Source organism: Mchenga conophoros, linkage group LG10 (assembly GCF_057382185.1).
Source record: "Mchenga conophoros isolate Kocher_MC1m ecotype Shallow Benthic linkage group LG10, M_conophoros_male_GT1.1, whole genome shotgun sequence".
Taxonomy (NCBI): domain Eukaryota; kingdom Metazoa; phylum Chordata; class Actinopteri; order Cichliformes; family Cichlidae; genus Mchenga; species Mchenga conophoros.
The window spans coordinates 18,427,436-18,451,044 of record NC_140535.1 but is presented as its reverse complement, the minus strand read 5'-3'; the positions used below and the strand labels follow the sequence as shown (position 1 = coordinate 18,451,044).

At 40.5% G+C, this 23,609-nt stretch overlaps 1 protein-coding gene across 5 annotated transcripts in view; it reads left to right on the top strand.

Annotated features, from left to right (window-relative positions):
• Nucleotides 1-9,181, top strand: part of cadm2a (cell adhesion molecule 2a) — a 211,446-nt gene extending 202,265 nt beyond the window's left edge. For all 5 annotated transcript variants that reach the window (XM_085289110.1, XM_085289106.1, XM_085289108.1 and 2 more), the window contains 2 exons: nucleotides 2,556-2,678; nucleotides 3,586-9,181. In XM_085289110.1, coding sequence (XP_085145236.1) covers nucleotides 2,556-2,678; nucleotides 3,586-3,704 — 242 coding nt within the window. In that variant the 3' untranslated portion in view covers nucleotides 3,705-9,181. The remainder of the gene's footprint in view (nucleotides 1-2,555; nucleotides 2,679-3,585) is intronic.
• Nucleotides 9,182-23,609: the final 14,428 nt, after the last annotated feature.

Genomic DNA, 23,609 nt, shown 5'->3' with positions numbered 1-23,609 from the left:
TTTCAAACTATTGGCCCCTTACTGTGTCTGTAGGGAGAGTAGAACATTTTCACACATGTTCTGTACTTCTCTAAACATTACACATCAGGACCTCATGTGAGAATCCAGAATCAGCTGGATCTGACGTTAACCACCCACCTCCCTAGCACAAAGTCCGCGAAAGTCTGATTGAGCTCGTGTGAGAAAAGAGCCGGTAATTACCCAGGTAATTCAGAGCAAGTGAGAATTACGTGTCCTGCAGCCTGCAGGCTCTACCCATCAAAATGAGGATTTCCTCCAGTGAGGATCTTCTGTCGAGAATTTCCTGCAGTATTCTTTTTTTTTTTCTTTTTTCTTTTTCTCTTTTTTAAAGAAGGACAACTTCAGACAAGGCCTCAGCTTGATTATCTCGACAGTGTATGGAATTCATGTGTAAGAACGGCTGAATAGGGTGACCACTCGCGGCACATTGTAAAATCTTTGAGAAATCCTCTGTATGCGTGGTGCAGTGAAAAACTCTTGCTTAGCAGAGTGGATTAGAGGCAAGAGGAGAGGAAGATAATGTTGGGCTCATGGTGGTCAGATTGATCCAGCAAAAGCAGGACCTTCTTATTTTTGTCAAAGCCTATCCACCAATGCAACATAACCAGCTACAGTTTGGTGAGAGACTAAGCTGTTTTTTTGTTGTTTATAATGTCTAGGATCTGGCTAGTATGCTTCTTTCTAATGCCACATCAACACACACACTGATTTTGATTTGTTTTATTTAAACCTCTTTTGTTCAGCCGCAGACGACGACTCGAATAATATCACTTGAACTCTGAGCAGCTCTATATGTAGCTAAAAAGGCATTCTGCAAGTTTTTTTTCACATATGCAATAATACTCCCTAAGCTATCGCCAATAAATCAATAAAAATGGAAGTGTTGGCATGGCCTTGGAGCTATGAGGGGGCAGCAGCACGATGTATGACTCGTGTTATGAAGATTGCATTAATGTTTCAAATGTTTGAACGTAGTCAGTAAGAACCAAATGGGTTATTCTTCTATTTCTGAAGCCACTGAAAGCGCTTTTTTTTTAGGATTTGAAATTTGCATTGTAATCTATACAACAATCAGACATCCAGTTGGCTTGTTTGTGGCTGTATAATAGCCAAACCAGAGCGGAAGCGGTCAGACGGTGATAGTGTATGATGTGTGTTTAAAAAAAAGAAGAAGAAAAAATACTCACAGTCCTGACAGGTGGAGGTGAGGAGACACAACCATGTGTGTAACTTAATGCCCTAGTCCTCGCCCTGCTGGGTCCTGCCAGGGGAACATTCCTCTACTCTTTGCTCCACTGACCAAGCAGAACTGCGGCGCAGTGAAACCACAAACGTCTGTGCATATGCGTGTGTGTGTGTGTCAATTTGAGTGCGTGTGTCCACTGGGAGGCAGTGAAGTCTGACAGCCTGGTCACTCGGACCATGGAGACTTATGGAGCGAGAGCAAGCCAGCTGTTCAATTTGGCCACATGGGCAGACAGAGAAAGAAAAGGAGAATACTGAAGAGAAACAGTGTCAATATACGACGTGTGTTGTATGGCTAAACCATCCTCCTATCACTGCCTGCCCTGCTCTGACATTGCTGTATTTTAGCTATCACGAGCCCACACACTGCACACAGACTGGGGCAGGGTTGCATGTGGCATTCCTCGGAGAGGATAATGAGATAAGTACTAATTTCTCAGGTGTCATAGACTGATATGAATAATACAGGCCATTCCGTTACCTATCTTCCCCACTGCTGTCACTGTCACCTTCTTTTTTTTAGATCCACCTACAACATGTCCGTATGCTGTCAGCGCATCGGTGTCGTGTCTTACCTTGAATAACCTGAAAACCAGACTTTGTGAAAAGAGGAAGTCAGTGCGAATAAAGGAAATAAGCTTTTGTTAGAAGAAAGGGAAACCTTTGATGAGTTTTAGCATGAGGTGTGGACAGGCAGATTCCTTTCTCTTTCATGACTATCATCTCTACTGCTTATCCAGCAGCTGGAGACCTGTATTGACTCCTTATTCATTTTCCCAACAACAATTTCTGGCTAAGAATCAGAAAGAGATTGATCCCCCCCCCCCCCCCACCCCTTTTTATTTTCCAAGTGATGATTTATTTACTGTGTACTGCTCTTCCACTACTGCCCTGGTTTGCATGTTGGGGACTCTTACGGCACTGTGAGGGTGCTCCTGAATTATTCACTTCTTTTCTCCAAGTCCCTCTTTCATTCTCTTTTTCCTTCATTTTGCAGGGCGAATGTGTGCCTGCTTGTCTCTTTGTGTAAATCTGGTGTCCGTCTCTCTTCCCCTCTCTCTTTATTTTATTATTCTCAGACAGCTACAAAGCTCTGCTCTGACTGCATGATGTGAACCAAATGATAGCAGCTTAGAACAATCGTTAAAGCAGGAACGAGCTGGAAATAATCATCTCCTTCCTCTTTGCTCTGTTGTGTACTGTCTGCTGTTCTCTTCTCTTACTCCCTAACCTCACCAATTGGCACTTTCATCAGCTCTCTTTGTCTCTCTCTCGGCGTCTCTCCTCAGATCCCAATGCTCTTGGGCAGCACGGCACTGACCATGCCTTGATCGGAGGAGTGGTGGCTGTAGTGGTCTTTGTCACCTTGTGTCTAATCATCGTTCTGGGAAGATACCTGGCCAGGCATAAAGGTAAAATCCACAGTGGACCAGACCTACGGCTTTCAAGGCTCATGGAGCTAGTGGAGCATGTCCTTCTTGTCCCATTAGAATACAGTCCTTTCCCAATTCCCAAGTTACACCTTCAAGAGTAAAACAAAAGTGGGAAAGCTTACACCATCCACACATCAGAAATGTTAATGAATATGTGCCTTTGATATGCAGCACAAAGTAATAGCACATATTGTTATTGTAATTCACTCTCTATCCATGTATTTATCAATAATGGGAATGGAGTTTTTTAATTGCGCAGAGGTCCGTAATATTATTTCAATTTAGTTGTGATGATGATGGGAGAAAATAAACATTCATAAATCCACTTTGGCACCACAGGGAAAAAAAGCATTTTATTCCCAGACAGTATTAGACAAACAGTAATAATGTGAGGGAAGAAATTCGTTTACGCAATTAAATGTGCTTCCTGTATGTGTAAATGTAAATCACTTCTCAAACAGAAAGTGATCGATTGATTCTCAAACTTGTTACAGTTTAGCTCCAAGTTCGCAAAGAAGAGTGGAAATAAAGTGAATTCCAAGTTGCTGCTCGGTTTTCGTCACTAATCCCACAACATTAACTTCTAAGTTTAAGCTAAGAGCTCAATTTGGACTTGCAGCTGTGAGTTCTGATGGTCGTCACACGCAACGTAGGAGGTGTTGATGCTATTCTGCTGTATCGATGCAGGGTCTCGCAAATTTAACTCTGCTTTATTTAAATACTCCACTACACTATCCCAGCTCCTCATTGTTTTAGATATGAATAATGTAACACTACTGATGTTGTCTTCAGATGTGGGGGTTTTTTCGCCTCAGGCAGCCAACACCATGCAGGGCTGCTTGGTATTTGTTTTCCTCAATAGAAGTTTGTTTTTTCGTTGCCACAGGAACATACTTGACAAACGAGGCCAAAGGAGCGGATGATGCCCCCGATGCCGACACAGCCATCATCAACGCTGAGGGAAACCACGCGCACGCGGAAGAAAAGAAAGAATACTTCATTTAGACTGCAGGGGGAGCTGTGCAGCTCTTGCCTTCTCATTTCCTTCTTTTGATCTCTGTACTTCTTATTCTCTCTTTCCGTCTCCCACTTTTCTTGTTCTCCTCCGGCCACTGGCCCCCATCATGTCAACAAGGAACCCACAGGCAGTCCACAAACAGACAAGTTCCCAGTGTGTTTTCCTGTTATTTCCTTCTGTTGAAACGATCTCTGTCATTTACATCTTGTCCTTTATTTTTTCATTGGTTTGGGGGTTTTTTGTTTGTTGTTTTTTGCTTTTGGCAGATGTTTTTCACTGGCAGCTTGCTGTTGCTGCTGAAGTTGCCCCTTTGTCACTTCCTCATCTTCAACATGAATACCTAGAAATCTGTAAATCTACCATGACTGCTCCTTAGCCCTCTCGTTAGTCTTTGCTCCTCTTCCCCACCAAGCAGACACCCAAACACATATTCCTGTTCACACACATCCACGAACACATATCATCTCTCACATCAACACGGTGCCTAAAAATACAGACGCCATTGAACTTCTGTCAATGCCTTCATGTATCGTCTGTCAGTAGCAATGTAAATGCTTTGTAGATGGTTACCTTAGCCATCATTCCATTGCTTAGCTCACAGCTTTTTATTACGCATCGAATCTTTTTTTTTCTGTTTTCTTTTTCTTTTTGAATGACAATTTGTGCTATTTACGCCTTATACATGTCTGTCACACTAAATATGGTACTTTTAGGTGATCCACTTTTCCCTATTCCATCTCCCTCTAAATAGAGTTGTAATTAAACCATTGACCCTTGTAAGATACGAAGAAGGATTTGTGTAACACTGTAGCAAGGTTTATCAGATACAGTAAGTGTACAATATGATTTGCATTATTAGGGTAGGAGTAATAAAGGGTAGTGTGGTATTGTTTAGAGCAGAGAAAAACACACCAAAAATATATGAAAGATGCCAGGTCAAGCATTCCTTTTCAGCAAGCATAATCAAGTATATAAAACCACTTGCTAAATGTGCTGCCCAGGTACTTTTACCTGTATAGTCCTGCACCGTCCAGGCAGCGGTTTAGCAAAACACCATCACCTTCAGTGTCATCTGGACAGCTTACGGTAGTTTGTGTTTTCCATAAAGGGTTCAGGTGTGCAGAAAGAGTCACTCTCCTCTCTCTGTATAGGCTGTATAAATTGTATTCAAATAACTTTAGCTTTTCACTTTGAATAATTTGGTTATCGTTTGTCACAGTGGAATTATTTTAAGGCTTGAAGAACCCGTGAAATGTAAACTCAACCATAAGGTGTTAAAACAAGACCAGACCAATAACATCTGTTTGATTACTGTCATTGTTTTTGATTCTGTCACCTTCAAATTTATTTTTAAATAGTTTTTAATAGTTTAGTGAAGCTGCCCTCATCAGCTTGTCATGCTTTTTATGCCTATTTTCCCAGTCTGTCTCCATTAACTCAACTTTCATTTCCATTTCACGGGGTCTTCAAGAAAAAAAAAAGCAAATAGAAAAAGAAACAAATGGTGTGAGTGCTGGGTCAGGGATCTGCAGGGGCCTCTTTTCCAAAACTTAAAAAAAACTGAAAACAAATAGAAAAGCACAAAATTGTCTGAATGAGTTACTGTGTTCATTTGCCAACAACTAGATCGCCTTGTGAACGGTTCTTTCATTCAAATGGGTAACGAGAAGATGACAAGGCTGTCTTTGATTCAATTCTGAAGAAAAAAAAAGTGCAGTGCATCTTTTTGAAAATGTAAGCTAAATCATGTTTTTATATTTAAAAAGAAAATGTTTCTAATATTTTTTTGGTTTTAATGGTTAAGCTCCCTGCTGTATATTGTGTCTGCTACAATGTGGTTGGTTGTGAAAATTGCTGTTAAATTCTGGATTCCTGTATTTGCTCAAATATGTATATTAGCCACCTTATCTAATTACTTTTTTTTCCATTACATTATCCTCATTAGAGAAATTTTAAAACAAATGTATTTTTGTTTTGGCACAAGGCATGTAAATAATGTGTGAGAACTAAATTTTGGTAATACACATTAGCATGTTTTTGTTTGGTTCTTTTTCATGTTTAATTTATTTGAAATTGAAATTTATTTAAGAGAGAACCACAATGAAGATGGTATATTTGTACCTTGATTTTGGGAAAACGGTGGCTTTGTGTGTTTGTGGCCTGACCCTAGTTGCTCCAAATCTGAAGAAGTTGATGTTCTAGGACATTTGGCAAATCAAACATGCAAAACTCCGGAATAAGCTGCTTTTCCATGGAAATTGAGGTAATAGAATTTGGAGCTGAAATCAAAAGAAACAATACCTCCAAGTTTCCACATATTAAGACAGCCATGACGCGTCATAGTCAGCAACCTTTCATCTTTCATGAGTTTGGAGAAGTTTGGCTTCGAAGGAATGATCCTAAATGCTCAAAAGCAAGGCACTAGTCTGCTACCAGGGAGCAAATTATAATCAAGGGCAATAATATTTTGGGCCAATTGTCTCCATTTTGGTGGTCTAATTTACAACATTATGCAAATAGGGTCAGCAAAAATCTTTTGTCTGTATTTTGTTACTCGAGCACTTCTCGAGTGAACCACAAGTTGGGAATAATTAAGTCAATCTACTCAGTTTTACCTTTCATCATCGATGTAGGATTTAGGGGGTTTTGACATTTTAATACATTTTTAAAAGCAATTATTTGTTTGTTTTGAAAATAAAGAAGCTTTGCCACAGTTTCCATATCTCACAGTTTTAGTGCACTGAGCATATCACTATATACAGGTTCAACTTCAGCGTCACCACAAATGCTCTACACAAAGTGTTCTAGTCTAACATGTTCTAGCAAACCTTGGGTTTTACATGTGTAGATACATTTCTTACAATGATTTAACATCTTTATCTTTCTTTCTTTTTTTTTGGTTTTGTATCTCGTTCTATTCATTGTGTCTTAAATCACTGATGGTGTCGATCACACTTGGTGTTGCTTTACAACTCCAACTTTGAAACAGGAAAGTAGTTGAATGACTTTGTTGATTCTGAAGTCAGAGAAACAAGTTAGGCGGTTTCATATCAAACACACTGAGAATTAACCGGGTCTGCAGTGATGAGTTGATGCTGGCATTAGTAATTAAACAGTTGCCATTTACTCAAGTATGCACTCTGACCAATGTGGTGGATATTTCTTAGTAATTAGTAAAATCTGTGCTTTGTTTTGAGGTTTGTTTTTTCTTTCTGAAACTCACATGTAAATGTTTGTTTTGACATAATAGTAATGAGCTAATTTGTTGCAAATGGATTTTTATAATCATTAGACCAAACCTGAATCTTGTTTAATTTGTTATTTTAGCAGCCTGGCACATACGACCATGCACTACGACAGGATCAACTGTAGCTCTGTTATATCTTGGCTATCTTTGTTTTATTTCTGTATTGTTGTCGGCTGAAAATAAGCTTTAAACGCGTTGCCTCCTTGATTTTCAACGTTTATCAGTTGGGTTAATATTCGCTAGATCACAAGCCTTTAATTTCATCCTGGCAGCAAGACGGTAAAGGCACTAACAGAGCCGCAGTGCCATTTTCATTGGGCACAAGTCCATTTTGTGGGATTGCAAGTCTCTAATTTCCTGGCTCCAAACAAACCCGCTTTCTTCAACTGAAGGTGCGAGTCAGGGAGCTGCGGTTGTGCATTTATGCAGATTTAACAGTGCAATACTGGCAGTAATTTCGACATGAAATTGCACCCAGTTTTGTGAACAATTTCCAGGTTGGCGGAGACACAAACAAGCCTGTGCAAAATCACATTAAAAAAAGTTTCATGTATAGGCTACTGTTTTGCCTAGGATTTGTCAGGTTGAAATGCACAAAACCCACACCTTTTATGGGATGTAAGCTGCTTGCAGTGGGTTAAATTGGAAGATTGTTTATAGTTTCACAGTTCCTCGTGGGTTTGTGAGACCATTCGCTTTGAGTTGATAAAACTTCTATCTGTAATCATCTCGTGTGTTCTGTTCTGAATGCAAAAGACGGTAACTGTATGATCTCAAATTACTGTTACTGTTTACAATGTGGGCTGATACAGTATATTGTTGCCTAAAAAATTACCAGATTACAGAGTATCTTATAAAGTCACATTAAAACACATATTTGAAAATCTTTATATTAGTGCCTTGTGACTCTGCACCTGAAGTTTGCCACTGAACCACCCTCCTGGGCTCATTTAAAGAGGAATCAGACAAGTTGATGCGATGTGTGATTAATAAAGCTTTACAAACCTGCTAAAAAAAAGACACTCGTTTCATCGTACCACGCTGACCTCGAAGCAAATCGGGTCACCAAACATCGCAGGCAGTAATGACACACACATATTTTTTTAACTTCCAGGAAATTAGAGGCCCACGTTAGTATTCAAAATATTAAAATCTGCTTATAAGCAGAAGTGAGCGTAATGGACACTTTGGGTTATAGTCTGTCAGAAATTCTCCTTTTTTTAATCTTATGGTTTATATTTTTTTAATACATGAGTTTAATGGCAAATGTGTTCTCTACAGTAGTGCTTGTAACATGACATGGCTTGTTCCTGTCCCATCTCCCTTCCTCTGGCTCTTCAGATGTCTTTGCTGTACAGTATGGCTTCAGTGCACTTCTCTATCACTCCGCAATAGTGACACAAGAATCAATCAGCCCAATTTCTTTACTGTCACACCGATGACAACATGTGACACAATCGCATGTAGTGATGTTTCTTTTTTTATTATTATTATATCTGTTTCTTTTGTTTTGCATCTCAGGAATATATTTCATTTAGATTTTGTTCGTTTGTTTGTTTGTTTCCTGTCTTAAAATGGGGACTTGTGAGCACTTTTCACTCTGCTAGTCCCTGTGTGCTGACACCATGTATTTTTTGAGTTTTAAGATTATCACAATGATAATAAAAAATGATTCAGTGACTCTTCAATAATTCTGTCACCTTGCTGTCATTGGAATATTAGACTAAGGAAACTTTTTTTCTTTTCTTTTTTAATTTTTTGATCACTGACTTGAAATACTGAGATTTAGAAATATGCTGCAAATTACTGCGTTTCAAAAATGATGGAAGGTGTCTTTAACAGAATCTAATTTTAGCTTATGTAAGCGGTTCAGTGCTTTTTGTCCTTTATCATGTTTCCCTTTGTAGCAACACACATCTTTATGTATATCAGTCTTTAGGTGGCAGGTGCTGCAAGGCACTGTCTCTCACTAAATACAAAATATCCACAGTGAGGCTCAGTAAAGATCAGGATTAGAGCTAGACAAATGTTAGTTCAGCCTCTGATGTACCTTGGTGAAATAGGGGGTTTGATATCAAGCTGTACTCCGAAAGCTTGATTTGATATATAGCACCGTAACGGAGGTGTTTCTCTCCCATTGTCTGTGGGATTTATTATATTTAATTTAGAGGTTCGTATGTATGAAATGAAATTGTTGAATAAATAGTTGCCAAAACATCTGTACAAGCCTGATTCCATTTTTTCAGTCATCATTTTGCTTACCTCAGTATTTCTCAACTGAGCGATAATGATATACAATAAATACGCTGGAAACATCTGAATTTGTCCTCATGAGGATCAGTGCACAAGCGCACCCACACAAACACATGCATATACACATACTTGCAAAAAGACAAGAAAACGCATGCACAGATACGTGTTCATGAATTTTTATTAACAAGAATAATTCGTGTTGTGTTTTTGCGCCCTATCTGAGCTCTGTGGTTGTGATGGTACTATGATACCATCCACATTATAATGTTTTCAATATTAATAAATCCCCAGTTTGAAAAAGGTCGGTACATTAGGTAAACTGTAAATAAATACAGAATGCGATGATTTGCAGATCTCATAAATCCATAATTTACTCACAACATAGAACACAGAAAAAACATAAAAAATTAAACTGTGACATTTTACTAATAGTAACACACTATGAATTTAACGGCAGGAAAACATCTAAAAAAAAGGTTGTGGTGGAAAAGTAAAGGGGGGGGGGGGGGGGCTAAAGTGGTGGAGAAACATTTTTCATCTGATTAGGTTTATTGGCATCCGGTCAGTAATATGATTGGGCATAAAATTGTAAATTATAATTGTAAAATTGCATTGATTTTGAATCTTCTACAAATTGTGACAACAAAAGATTCAGAGAATGAAGAAATTTCTGTGAATAAGGAATAATGGCAAAAATCAATATTGGATTGCTGTGATCTTCACTCCATAGAGTGGCACTTTGTTCAAAACGGGCATGGAAATCACTGCTTTACCAAAAAACAAACAAAAAAAAAAACCATTTGGCACATCATAAAAGCAAAAATAGCTCATAGAAGACCCAGGGCTGCTGAGCAGCTGTAGTCCTCAAACAGATCCAAAAGTTCAGAAGCTCCACTCTTATGTTCCCAGATGTTTAAAATGTCAATGTTGCTGCATTAAATTCAAAATTACATTACTTTTTTCTTAAAATTGCAAATTTTTCTCATTTTAAACATTTGGTACGTTTTTGTGTTCATCCTGTTTCTTTTTACAATTCCACTTTTGTTGGATTTGAGGTTGTAATACTCCTTCAAAAGTGTCGCTATCTGAGATATGCATGAGGAACTTTGAAATTAGTGTCAGTAAATCAGAAGAGAGCAGTGCATGGAAAAGTCGTTGAAAAGAATGAGGGAAACCTGGTGATTTATTTCAAGTCTATGTTGCTGGGGAGAAATCACTCTAGCTTGAAAGACACTGAGGGAGATGAAATACAGAGGAGATAATTCTTAAAGTTTCTAATCATACCATCCATCTATTTTTCTTGACTGATGAGCCAACTAAGTCGGCCTGGACCATGCCCCAGTCCGGAAAGGCAGGCTACACCCTGGTTTCCAGTCCATGTGGGCTGCTATATAAAATAATAATAAGGTGGAAAATATGTAAGATAAACTTGCGCCAGGAAAAGTCCATATGAAAAAGAGGGGTGTTTACTTAACGACTCAGTGTATTTCACCATAGATAAGGCTAAGAAAAGCTCTTTTGTGGTGATTCTACTGGTAAAATTGTAAAAGCTGACAAAGTATTAAGAGAAATAAGAAAAATAGAGACTCCATGTATCGTTACACCCTTCACTGAGGCGCATCTCTACTAGCGTCTTAGTTACTCTAATGAAAGTTTTAGAAACGGTGCCCAAAAGAGAGAAAAACATTCACAAAGAGCAGAGTGCTTTAATAAGTAAGCCATAATTTTCTTCAGATCCTTTGAATTAGTCAAACCCAAATCCAGACATTTGAGCAGGCAGAGTATTTTATTGTAGTAATGAGATCGGCACGTACATTATCCTCTTTCAATACTTGTGAAAAGCTTAAGGTTTGCTTTCTAACTGCATCAGGAGAGTGAGAAATGGGCATAAATGAAGGGAAAGATGGAGCACATAAAGAGTAAGAGTAAGACTATGAAAAGGGAAAGACTGGGAGGAGGTGTGGATGCAATGGAGCCTGAAAGACAGGAGGGAGAGGTATCCACCCCTTTCAGTGAGTCAGGAGATGATGACTGAGGGGGGAATTAAGTAATGGCAATAAGATGTCACGTTAGACTGAAGAAAGCAGCTGCAATCAGCCCATCTGTCAGGAATAAATACAGCTTGGAGTGGGTTGCATTTGTGCCACCGAGGTATGATTCTTCTCCTGATGGAAAGTGAGGGGTCAGTGAATGACTCAATTACCACTCAATTTGTCAGAGGAGTCTTGTGAACCAGCACACTGAGAATGAGGAAGACCTAACAGGACCAGCAAAACTGCATTTTCTTGCAAAACGTTACTGAGCGGACATGTTTTTCATACTTGGCCTGCATTTGTATATCGCTTTACTAGTCCCTAAGGACCCCAAAGCGCTTTACTCATCCAGTCACCCACCTATTCACGCACACATTCACACACTGGTGATGGCAAGCTACATTGTAGCCACAGCCACCCTGGGGCGCACTGACATAGGCGAGGCTACCGGACACTGCCGCTGCCGGACACTGGTGCCACCGGACCCTCTGACCACCACCAGTTGGCAACGGGTGAAGTGTCTTGCCCAAGGACACAACGACCAAGACAAGGCAACCTTCCGATCCCAACTCTTGAGCCCCGACCGATACTTCCTTACTGTCAAGCAGGCTTTGTAGCCAAAGGGGTTGTATCCCATGCGAGAAATATGTCTTCTTCTTCTTCTTTCAGCTGATCCCTTTAGGAGTCTCCACAGCAGATCATCTGCTACCCCATCTCTAGCATCCTACTCGTTTACACCTGAGTTGATCATCTCTGTGGTCTTTCTCTTGTCCTCCTGTCTACAGCTCCATATTCATATCCTTTGTCCAATATATCCGCTACCCCTCCTCTGCACATGTCCAGATCATCTCACCCTTGCCTCTCTAACTTTGCCCCCAAACCATTCAACTTGAGCTCTCTCTCTGACATACTCATTTCTAATCCTGTCCCTCCTGGTCACTCCCAACGAAAATGTTAGCAACTTCAATTCTGCCACTTCCAGCTCAACCTCCTGCTTTTTTGTCTGTACCACTGTCACCAAACCACACATCACAGCAGGTCTAACTATATACCAGGTCTAACTATATATACCTATATACCTTAGCTTTGTCAAATTTGCTGAAAGATTTAAATCTGTAATATTATTGCTTTGATAGGTGTTATGTGCAGAAGTACCAAACTGCTGGATCGCATGCAAATGTCTATATGAAGGATATTAAGCTAGATCTAGCCATCCATTTTTTTTGTGAGCTTCAATCAAAAAGCCTTGATTTTACCATTTTATCTGTAGCCATCTTTATTTTTTTGCAGCCAGTTATCATATTTTAATCAAAGGATAATTTTTTTCAGCCCAACAAACCACATGGCTCCATCTTCCTGTGCTTCCAGCATCCACAGGAAGTCTGTACTGAAGGGGTTCAGCGCTTCGTGGCTTTAAGCATGGAACGTCACTTCTCTGGTGGGGAAGGAGAGATACTGGTTAAATTTATTCCAATTCCACTCTGGAACCAATTTCCTGCAAACAGGCTGGACTTGTTCCACTGTTCGGTGTCCCAATGCACATCAAGCAGGGGTCGGTATACTTATATCCCTCCTGATGGTTAGTTCCCTGCACCTTCAGGTTACTCACCAAGCCGCAGTTTACAGTAGTGAGGAAGTTCAGTGTTAACTTGGGCACTGAAAATGAAAACTGGAGGGGTATGACTGGGAGGAATGGCCACCCCAAGTGTTGTTCTGTTTCTGTGGGACTCAGGAGGCAGCTGACAGATACTGGCAGACCAGGCAGAGTGTAGCTGTGGTGGTGAAGCATGAGGATGGAGTGATGCCTGGAGTGGAAAATAGAGGTTGGTGGATTGATTCGATAGTATCAACATCAGTGCTGGTATTGGGATCAGATTGATACTAACACGGGGAAAATGAGCTATCAAAAATGTCTGAACCTGAATTTATTTTATTTATAGCCTATAGACACATTTACATACCAGATCTAAAAAAAAACCAACCCTGTTTTAATATGCATGAAAGCTGAAAGGTGTAATTTATTGTCTTAACTAAGTATTGTGGAAAGTAAAAATCACAGTGATTTCGAGTTTAGAATTTTCACAAAGAACAGATAACCAAGCTTGGTGGAGAGCCTGCATGATCACGGGGCAGCAGCGTCTCCTGACCCTAACATGGCTCTCAGTTAAATACCTTCTCCAGGAACAAAAGGCAGTACACAGCTGTTGCACACCTTAAGGTTCACACTCCCTTGCTACCTCCCAGAGTCCTCAAAGAGACAAAAGATTCTTCCTGTGGAGTGGTCTGCTTCCACCAACTTCCTTACTAGACCCCCACCATTTGTCTTACTGTATGGGTGTGAGACATGTTAAAAACCAGTGGCACCAAGGCATTATACGATAAAATAATGGGATTAATACATAAATAAAAGAAATTCCCATACAGAGTAGCGGTACCTGCACTGATATCGGCAATTTGCTTGGTATTGGATTTATATCAAAATTTGCAGCACTGCACAGCACTACTGGAAAGAATACTTCACTGGGACACCTTTCATTGAGCAAGCAGAATCTTGGGATCAGTTTAATGATTTTATATCTTTTATTCTTTTATGTATTTATATATTTTAGTTTATGTGGCATATGTTAATTCATACTGTTGAACATCCAAGCCTTGTTTCCTCTTCCCTAGCTTCTAAAGGACTCACTTTTAAGAGGGGTCTGTTTGTTACTAGTGTTGATGACATCGTACACCTTGTTTCTGTAATCGCGTCCTAAGAATACTCTTTTCATGTTAACCTTTTCATGTTAACATGATGTGGGGGGACCCCTGCCTCTCCACACATGTTGTGACAGCTTTTACTAGCCCCTGGTGGATGGATGGACAGATGGATGGATGGACGGATGGATGGATGGACTTTTGAGCTAACCTTAAGTGGCCATGAGTTGGATGATTTTTTAGTATTTCACAATAAAACACACCACCGAACTGTCTCATAATCCAAATCCAACACCCATCACTGTATCCATTTTTAGATGGATGTATATTCTCTTTATATCAGAAATAATTAGATACTTCTTCAAACCTTAAGCCTTCGAGGTAGACTTTCAATTTTCTCCAAATGGAAGATTTATGCTCTCAGTTATTTTACTGGCAATAAGAAATATTAGATTTGTCAATATTTTTCTCGGTAAAAGTTGACATAGAGGCTTTATTGATTGTTTCTAAGCTGTTATTTGTTATTCTTTTCACAAAAGAAAACAAGTGGGAATTTGGCTCAAATATTCCCCCAAACATGATTAATAAATGATGAATTACTACGATTTTAAACCTGTTATAAAAGTGACTTAATAATAAGTTAAAACACAAAAGCACAACAAGCCAGGATACAGAAATGTTATATTAAAGTAAAAAAGGATTGCAATACACCGTATACATTCCAATTTGTGCAGCCTATTTAAAATTGCTGCTTTGTTGCCACCAGAGAAATGACAAGGGAATAAAGCAGGAAGGGAAATAGGGGTATTATTGATTGATGCATTTATTTAAGCTTGTCAGTGCAAGACTGTTTCAGAATAAAGAATAGCCCACATATTGCAAAAGCAACCACGTTAGGGCACGTTAAACACGTTCATGTAGGAAAGTTTAAGTTAATAAAAAATAAAAAGTCTTGAAATCAGTCTTGAGCATAGACACAAATGTCTGGAATATGAATATAACACATGAATGTTCACTCATGTGTTTACTCAGTACAGAATTTTCCTGCCCCTTAGTTTAATGTTGGGAGACGCACGGGAGAAAACTGTTTGGGGGAGAGAGAAAAAAGCAGCAATTAGAAACATGGATGCAGATGGTTTTGCTCAGGAAAAGAGTGATCTCATAGAGTTTATCTCTATTTTTGAAGGCTGCTGCACAAAAGCCTGTTTAAGATGAATGGTGCCCCGCGCTCACACACGGACACACAACTCTCGTTAAGTGTCACTTTCTGAATGTGCCACGGTGTCGAGCCTCACACCTGCCCAGCGCTGTCAGTCTGCCAGCTGTGAGAGCTGGAGCTGTCTCGAAGGTATCAGCCGCTCCATATGCAAATACATTCCTCTTCTTTATGATGTGGATGCACTAGCCCACATATCTCCTTCTTTCAGTCATTTTAGGCAGAGCCACTTTATTCTATCTTTCTATCGATGTTTATCTTTTTCTCAACCGCTTTTCCCCTGCTCTAAACGCAGGACTCTTAATTCATCTTCATTTCCCTCTTCATCTTCCTTAATTCCCCACTCGTCTGCAGGATCCTGTCCAATAAGAACTCCGTTGACCTTGCAAGATGATTCTCTTCAGAGGATGACAGAAGATATGTTAGTAGCCTTTGAAGTTCAGTTATTGTGCTGACCATGTGAGGCCAAAGCTTCGCCAACACATTGCCTAGATACATGTGCACACATTCTCACATGCACACACACACACAAAATGTTTGCTGTGCTTTGAGATGCCATCAGAGAGGAAAAAGGCTTTGATGTCTATATGTTTTACTTTGAGGGAATTTTCCCCACATGAACCACTGAGGTCCTCTTTGACTTTCGTGAAGTTCAGGCCAGTGAACAGAGGTGATGAAGCAGGGGACTGCCAGTCAACACCTTGTACCCGACACCCTCCCATGTCACAGAGACATAGTGAGAACATATATTTTTATATTGTAACAGCAATACAAAAGAATAAAAACAAAGAGAAGCAGAAGTTTAGACACTGGTAAGTTATATATGAAATGATTAGATTTGTGAGAAAATACTAAATTTTGAGTGCATATTTTACTCATCAGACCCTGAATGCAATTATATTTGATGCAGAACAAGAGAACACAAAAAGACAAAGAAAATTATCAGATGTACTTAATTCTTTTAGGTAATGCATGTACATTGAGAAAATAATAAGATAACTAATATTAATATATAATCACCAAACCAAACCAAATATGAAGTTATAGGTAAAGTTAGATCAAGCAAAATCGGTGATGTCTAACTTAATAATCTTGGAGTATGCATAACTTCAGATATATGGATGACATTAAGCTTTATGCCAAGAGTGAACAAGACATCTATTCACTGATCCACACCACCAGGATATACAGCAATGAGATCAGAATGTCGTTAGGACTAGAGAGATGTAGTCAGATGATAACAAACAGGGAAGAGAGGGAAGGTAGTCAGAACTGAGGGGATCGAACTACCAGAAGGCAACATTGCAGACATAGAGGACAACTACAACCCACATAGCAAGGAAGTCTGGCCCAGATCTGGTATCAAGCCGGCACTGCTGGCTGACTTCTGGCTTGATAAGACGTATGTCATCCAGATATGGGCCAGGCCTGGCATAGATGGCACTGTCTATGTGATGGGAAGTACCTGGGGATCCCACAGGCAAATGGGAACCATGAAGAAGCTGCTAGGAAAGCTGTAACCACCAAGTACCTGCAGAAGGTCAGGCAAGTCCTGAGGAGTCAGCTGAACGGTGAGAACAAGATCCGGGATATCAACACATACCTGTGATCATGTACCCCATGTACATAAGCTGGCCAAATGAGGACATAGAAGCCACTGACATCAAAACAAGAAGCTTTTGACCATGCATGGAGGGTTTCACCCCAACTCAGACACCCTGAGGCTAAATGGTAAGTGGAAGGAAGGAGGCCGGACTAGTGAGTGTCATCACCACAGTCCAGGATGAGACAAATGAACATCCACAAATACATCAATGACAGGCCCCTGCACGGCATGTAGCACTGGCAGATAGAGGAGGTGGCTGACATCCAGAAATCCTACCAGTGGCTGGACAAAGCTGGACTGAAAGAAAGCACAGAGGCGCTAATCATGGCAGCACAGGAACAAGCGCTGAGCACAATATTCATAGAGGTTGGGGTCCATCACACCAGGCAAGACCCCAGGTGTAGGCTGTGTAAAGATGCCCCAGAGACAATCCAGCACATAACAGCAGGGTGCAAGATGCTAGCAGGCAAGGCATACATGGAACGCCATAACCAAGTGGCCGGCATAGTGTACAGGAACATCTGTGCCGAGTATAACCTGGAAGTCCCGAGGTCAAAATGGGAGATGCCCCCAAGGGTGGTGGAGAATGACCGAGCTAAGATCCTGTGGGACTTCCAGATAAAGACGGACAAAATGGTGGTGGCTAACCAACTGGACATTTTGGTGGTAGACAAACAGAAGAAGACGGCCATAGTGATCGATGTAGCGGTTCCGAATGACAGCAATATCAGGAAGAGGAACACGAGAAGCTGGAGAAATACCAAGGGCTCAGAGAAGAGCTCGAGAGGATGTGGAGGGTGAAGGTAACGGTGGTCCCCGTGGTAATCGGAGCACTAGGTGCGGTGACTCCCAAGCTAGGCGAGTGGCTCCAGCAGATCCCGGGAACAACATCGGAGATCTCTGTCCAGAAGAGCGCAGTCCTGGGAACAGCTAAGATACTGCGCAGGACCCTCAAGCTCCCAGGCCTCTGGTAGAGGACCCGAGCTTGAAGGATAAACCGCCCGCCCGCAGGGGCGTGCTGGGTGTTATATATATATATATATATATATATATATATACATACATACACACACACACAGAGAGAGCTCCTAGAGAGAGCTTCTGATGCTCGTGATTTTGTGTCTCTGTGCAATCGCACATTTATTGTTCACTCTACGGCCCTTGTGGGGGAAAAAAGGTGTGTTCTAGCGTTTGCTTTCCATATTTTTAAAACAAATTGGCATCCACTACATTGCTAAAAAGAGCAGAAAACTTTGCGATTCTAACAAACAATAATACATTTGTGGCACAGGGGGGAAAACTACTTTACTGGCCCTGGATAAAGTTGTCAAAACATGGCAGAAGTTTTCCAACTGCTTATTTCATGTGAGAGAACGTATCCATTAAAGCTGACAGCCTGGACATGAAACTAATAGCAGCTGTGCGGTTTCACATCAAAAGTAATAACAGCACAGAGCCAAACATCACTGTATGGCTGTCCAAAGAAGCTCATTTTATGTGAGACACCAGTGTAGTAGGAGTATATCATGGTGGAATGTGAGCTTTATGGTGGACTGCAAAGCATTAGTCCGCCTTTGGCTGGATGCTGCCATGGTTGCAGTGGTACCGCTAATTTATATCTGCTGCACAACTAATGGAGGATATAAAAGGCCTGGGGTCTGTCCATTCTAGACTGCGCGTTTTGGGGCACAGCTCCAAATGATGAGAAAGCACAGTGGTTAGTGTGTGTGTGTATGTGAGTGTGTGTGATTGGGTGCTGTGAATGGTGATGCCTCATTAAATTGCTGCAGTGTTATCATAGTTTATTATAACAGATTACACTCTCTTTGCATTTTTGTCTGTATTTCATGCACAGACACTGCAGCTAAGTACAAACACAAACACACACACCACTTAGCAGCAGCTCTGAAAGCGTGCGTTACGTAATTGCTGCAAGTATAAACCAAAAAGTATTGCTTCTTTTTCTTTGGCAGGGGCAGCCATTCACTTCTGCTCTCCATCGTCTCCGTTTTTCTCTGTGCGATAGCAAGAACATGAGCCATTCGTACTGAACCATGATGCTTTGAAATGTATTATCATTAATTTTTATTATTCATTCGCGTGTACTACCTTTTAACCTTATTAATCGATTTATTAATATTTGGAAAACCAGAGGAATGATTACACCAACCGGAAAACCAGTTCACCATGCCAACCTCTTACAACGCCTACTGACTCTTTCATTACTACAGGCAACAATTTTGCTGACAGAGCAGCAAAATAGGCGGCACAAAAGACAAACATCACATTGATGGCAGTAAACACACATCAGATTCCACTGGATGTGTTGAAAAATGAACAAAAGCAGCAAGCACAGCAGAGCAGGCAAAATGGCTAAAACACGGTGCAGTTCTGACAAACGACTTAATGATGTGTTATGGCAAGCCAGTGTTGCCAAAATTCCTCCACAAAATGGCGGCATTAGTGACTCATGGCTGTACGCATTTGTCAACGGGGGGACTGACCAGTATTGTCAACTCTCATTTCTACACTGTAAATTCTACACTGTAAATTTTGAAACCTCAGCAAAACAATTTGTCAGAACGTGCATGACGTGTCAAAAATGTAATGCTCAGGGAAACCTGAGACCACACAATTCATATGGACTTTATTGAGCTAAATGAATGCCAAGGGTAAAAATACACCCTAGTGGTTATAGATGTATTCTCAAAGTGGCCAGAAATCTACCCAGTGAAAAAGGCAGATACAATTTCAGTAGCAAAATGTATGTCTAAGTTGTAGGAAAATAAAGAGATGATTGTAAATGACGAAGAATGTAATGATGTCTATCAAGTGTCTTGCAGATCACAGCCCGGTGACTGGGTTCTGATCAAAGTGCTCCAAAGGAAAAACTGGAGCTTGCAAAATAGCTGAACGACCATCAGTGAAGCCATCTAAACACAGCTGACGGCAGGCTTGCCCACTTGTTGTGATCTCGCCCGGTGGAGGGGTCAGCTTTCCTGGCCGGGGGGTCTACTCGCGACAGGAGGGTGTGTCCCGTCGTCATGAGGTGGTGGCTCTTAACAACTGCAGCGGCCCTGACCATGGCCGGGCTCCTCATCTTTGCTTCCGTGAGGGACAATAAGTCACGCTATATGAAGAAAAGGCAGACACTGTATGACAAAGGAAAGTACACCAAGTTTCCCCATGGCTATGCCACTAATTTCTGGTGGCAGTTTATGAACACTACAGCTTACTGGAATAATAAAACTGACTGCTATGCAAATACATATACACTTTCTGCCCACCGAGGAACGAGAGGAAGTGTATGGACTGTTCACTCAACGAAACCTGTGCCAGTAACGCGACACTGATGAGCCTCAACTGTCGCTCCAACTACAGCTACCGAATGCCACTACAAACAAAGACTCAGTACCAGACAGGATGTGCACGGACGGCACCCAGCAGTAAAGGAACCAGAGTTTTGGCTGACTGGTACTTCCTATGTGGCAATAAGGCCTATCTGTCACTCCCTGAAGGTTGGGGGGGTCTGTGCGCCCTGGTGGAATTATCAGATCACGTTTTCTTCATGCAACGTGTTGCACATCACCCAAGCAGCCGACAGAGACGTGAAGTGGACTTCACCTCACCCAATTCTTTCGGCATTACTGTGGACACTGGAGTGCCGGGAGAGTTTCGCATCTGGGGAGGAGGAGTGAAATTCTTACAGAGCTTGATCCCCGGCATTGGAGTTGCCGAGGTGCGGGACCATGTGGAAATCAACCGATATGCTCTGCTACGACACATCAACTTGACTAAGACCCTGGGAACCGCCTTAGCAGGAGAACAGCAGGCCATCAGAACGATGGTGCTGCAGAACAGACTGACACTAGACCTGCTAACAGCATCACAAGGAGGAGTTTGCAAGCTGATCGGGGAGACATATTGCACTTTTATCCCTGATGGATACAAAGCTGGAGGAGACATTTATGAAGCTTTGCAGAATTTGTCCATTCTGCAAAAATATGTCACTGACCACACACCTGGAGCAGCTACACCGCCATGTCTAAGAGTAATGATTTCAAAGATGATAACAACTACAATGACTGCTTATGTTGCCGTGCCTCAAGAAGAACAGCATCCCGTTGCAATTCTGTTAGAGGAGAACTTGTAATAACTGCTAATGAATGACGTGGTGATTAAAAATGATTTCTGCCTTTTTCAAGTGATCATGCACTGATTAAAACATTAGTAGGTTATGCAAGTTTTCATGCTTTTATTTTTTTTGAAGTCTTGAGTTTTAAACATAAGTTTTTCATTTTAAATATAACGTTTTCATGCTTTTATTTTTTGAAGTTTTCATTTTAAATATAAAGTTTTCAATTTAAGGTTTGCATCATTTTAAGTATAAGGTTTCATGCTTGTATTTTTTGAAGTTTTCATTTTACATATTAGGTTTTCATCATTTTTAAATATAAAGTTTTCATTTTACTTTTCACCCTTTTATTTTTTGTAAGTTTTCGTTTTAAAATATAAGGTTTTTATCCTTTATTTTTTGTAGTTTTAGTTTTATTATTTTTTCTTGTTTATTCCACTTGTTATTTCATTTACTATGTTTTTCTTTGTATTATTTTCTTTTGTTTTATTCTTTAGACCAAATGACTTCCATTTCTGCTATGCTGACATTTTGAAAATTTAAAAATTGCTTAAGATACTTAATAAATAACCTTCACAGACAATTGTTGTATACATTTAAAATAAGTTAAAACAGGAGGGAATGTTACAGGAAAAATGTTTCTATGTTTCTTTACCTTCTTTTAAATGTGCAAGCATGCCCTTTTGTCTATGGTTAGATTAGTTTAGAATTATCTTTTTAGACTTTCTCAGCAAAGACATACTGTTTTGGGACATATTGTTTTAGATTGTTTTATCTCTCACAGCCTTCTCCCAGCTCTCTGCTGACGAGACTAGCGCCACATATGGAGTTGTTTATTTTATTTGTTTTGTATTTTCTTATCCTGTTCTCACTGTCTTTCCTATAAAAATTACCAAGCCACTGTGCATGGTGTGAGTTGTTCTTAGCAGCTCACCCGTGTACACGTTTGATAAAGAAAGTAACTTTGTCTCATTGTGTCTTTATTTCTCCTGGGTCTTTTACAGAGTTTTCCCCCAACAACTCTGTTGTTGTGCTCCTTGTTCTTTAACACTAATTGTAATATAGCATGTTTTTGCTCAGTGCAGGTTGTCTGTGCATGGCTGCTTCAGCAAGCTGACTCTGTATTCTTAGTAGGTATTTGGTAGCTCCTCTAGGGTTAATTGCTTGGGTCTTCAGTTGAAATCTGTTTGTTTGCATTTTCATCCATCCATCCGACTTCTTCTGCTCATGCAATTCAGGGGAGCTAGTGCCTATAGCTGCCATAGGGAAGAGGTGAGGTACATCCTGGACAGGCTGCCAATCCATCACAGAGCTAAAATACAGAGACAGACAGCCATTCATGCTCACATTCACAGCTATGACCTATTTTGAATCATGATTTAACCTAACCCCGTGCAGGTCTTTGGACTGTGGTAGGAAGCGTGAGTGCCTGGAGAGAACCCACACAGACACGAGGAGAGCATGCAAACTACAGAGAAAGGCCCCAGGCTGGATTATAACCTACGACCTTCGTGCTGCTGTTTTGTTTTGTTTTTTACAAAATAAAGAAATTACAGCATATTAAAAGAATTATCTAGCTGATGAGATTTGGTCCCTTTGGTCCCAGGAGAACAGTCAAAATTGATGTCACAATGTGGAGGTTATATAGTGATGACACCTATTGTTCAGGGAAAACTGCAGCAAGCCTGGAATGCCTGTAATGCTGGTATAAATGGTGGCAGGCCTGTGGTGAGGGGTACATACTACTGATCTAGGTACATTTTTAGTTGGAATCAGATGTATGTATTATTATAATATGTTCTGGTACATTTATCTGAAAGTAAGAATTGTTTGTTGCCTTTACAGGTTCTTTTTACAAGTTGGATGTGGCTTTTCTAAAAAAAAATCTACCGTAATCGTGGCATATAAGTACTTTAAACAGGTATTATTTTTTTAATAGTCAGCGGGAGTGACTCGTCAAGTTCTTTGACAATAATAGCCCCTTTCAAGTCTAAATTCAAGTCTTTTTTTTTTTTTTTTTTTTTTTTTCTTAAATGACATCAGAAACAGCAGTATGCGACATTACGTGATGGCAGAGCTTCAGTTCATCCTTTGTCTTTTTTTTTTTTTTTTTTTTTTTTTTTTTTTTTAATAAATAGGACAGGGGGAATGAATGAGAGAAAGAGGGGGAGAGAAAGAAAGAAAACCAAAGGGGAGAAGAGACGGTGAGAAGGGGGGGGAAGAGAGAGAAAGAAAAAAAAAGAACTCCTGGGTCACCTGTATGGAGAAAAAAAAAACAAACAAACAAAAAAAACCAAACAGAGGAGACAGCAAACAACAAAGAGTAACATAATAATAGAGAAAACAAAGCACCATCACAATAAACTAGCTAGTCATAGATATCAATATTTACTAAATAATAAACGATATTGTGCAGCACGCAAGATAGACAGCGCACAGTGTGCTTTGAGGCAGCAGCCAAGAAAGCTTTAGTCCGCGTCTGTGAATACCCATGTGTGCATACCTGTGTGGATCAGCATGCTTGCATTCCAAAGGTTTCTCCATGTAATGATCTGCTAGGGAGTGTGGGGGGGCCACAGCCCCGTCCTCCAGGGTGTGAAGCGGGTATGGAGGAGATCAAAACTCCAGACATCCAGAGGCCCCCAGAACACAAGAGACCATGGAAGACCAACAGAGGGGCAGCCGCGCCACTGTTCCAGTAAGAG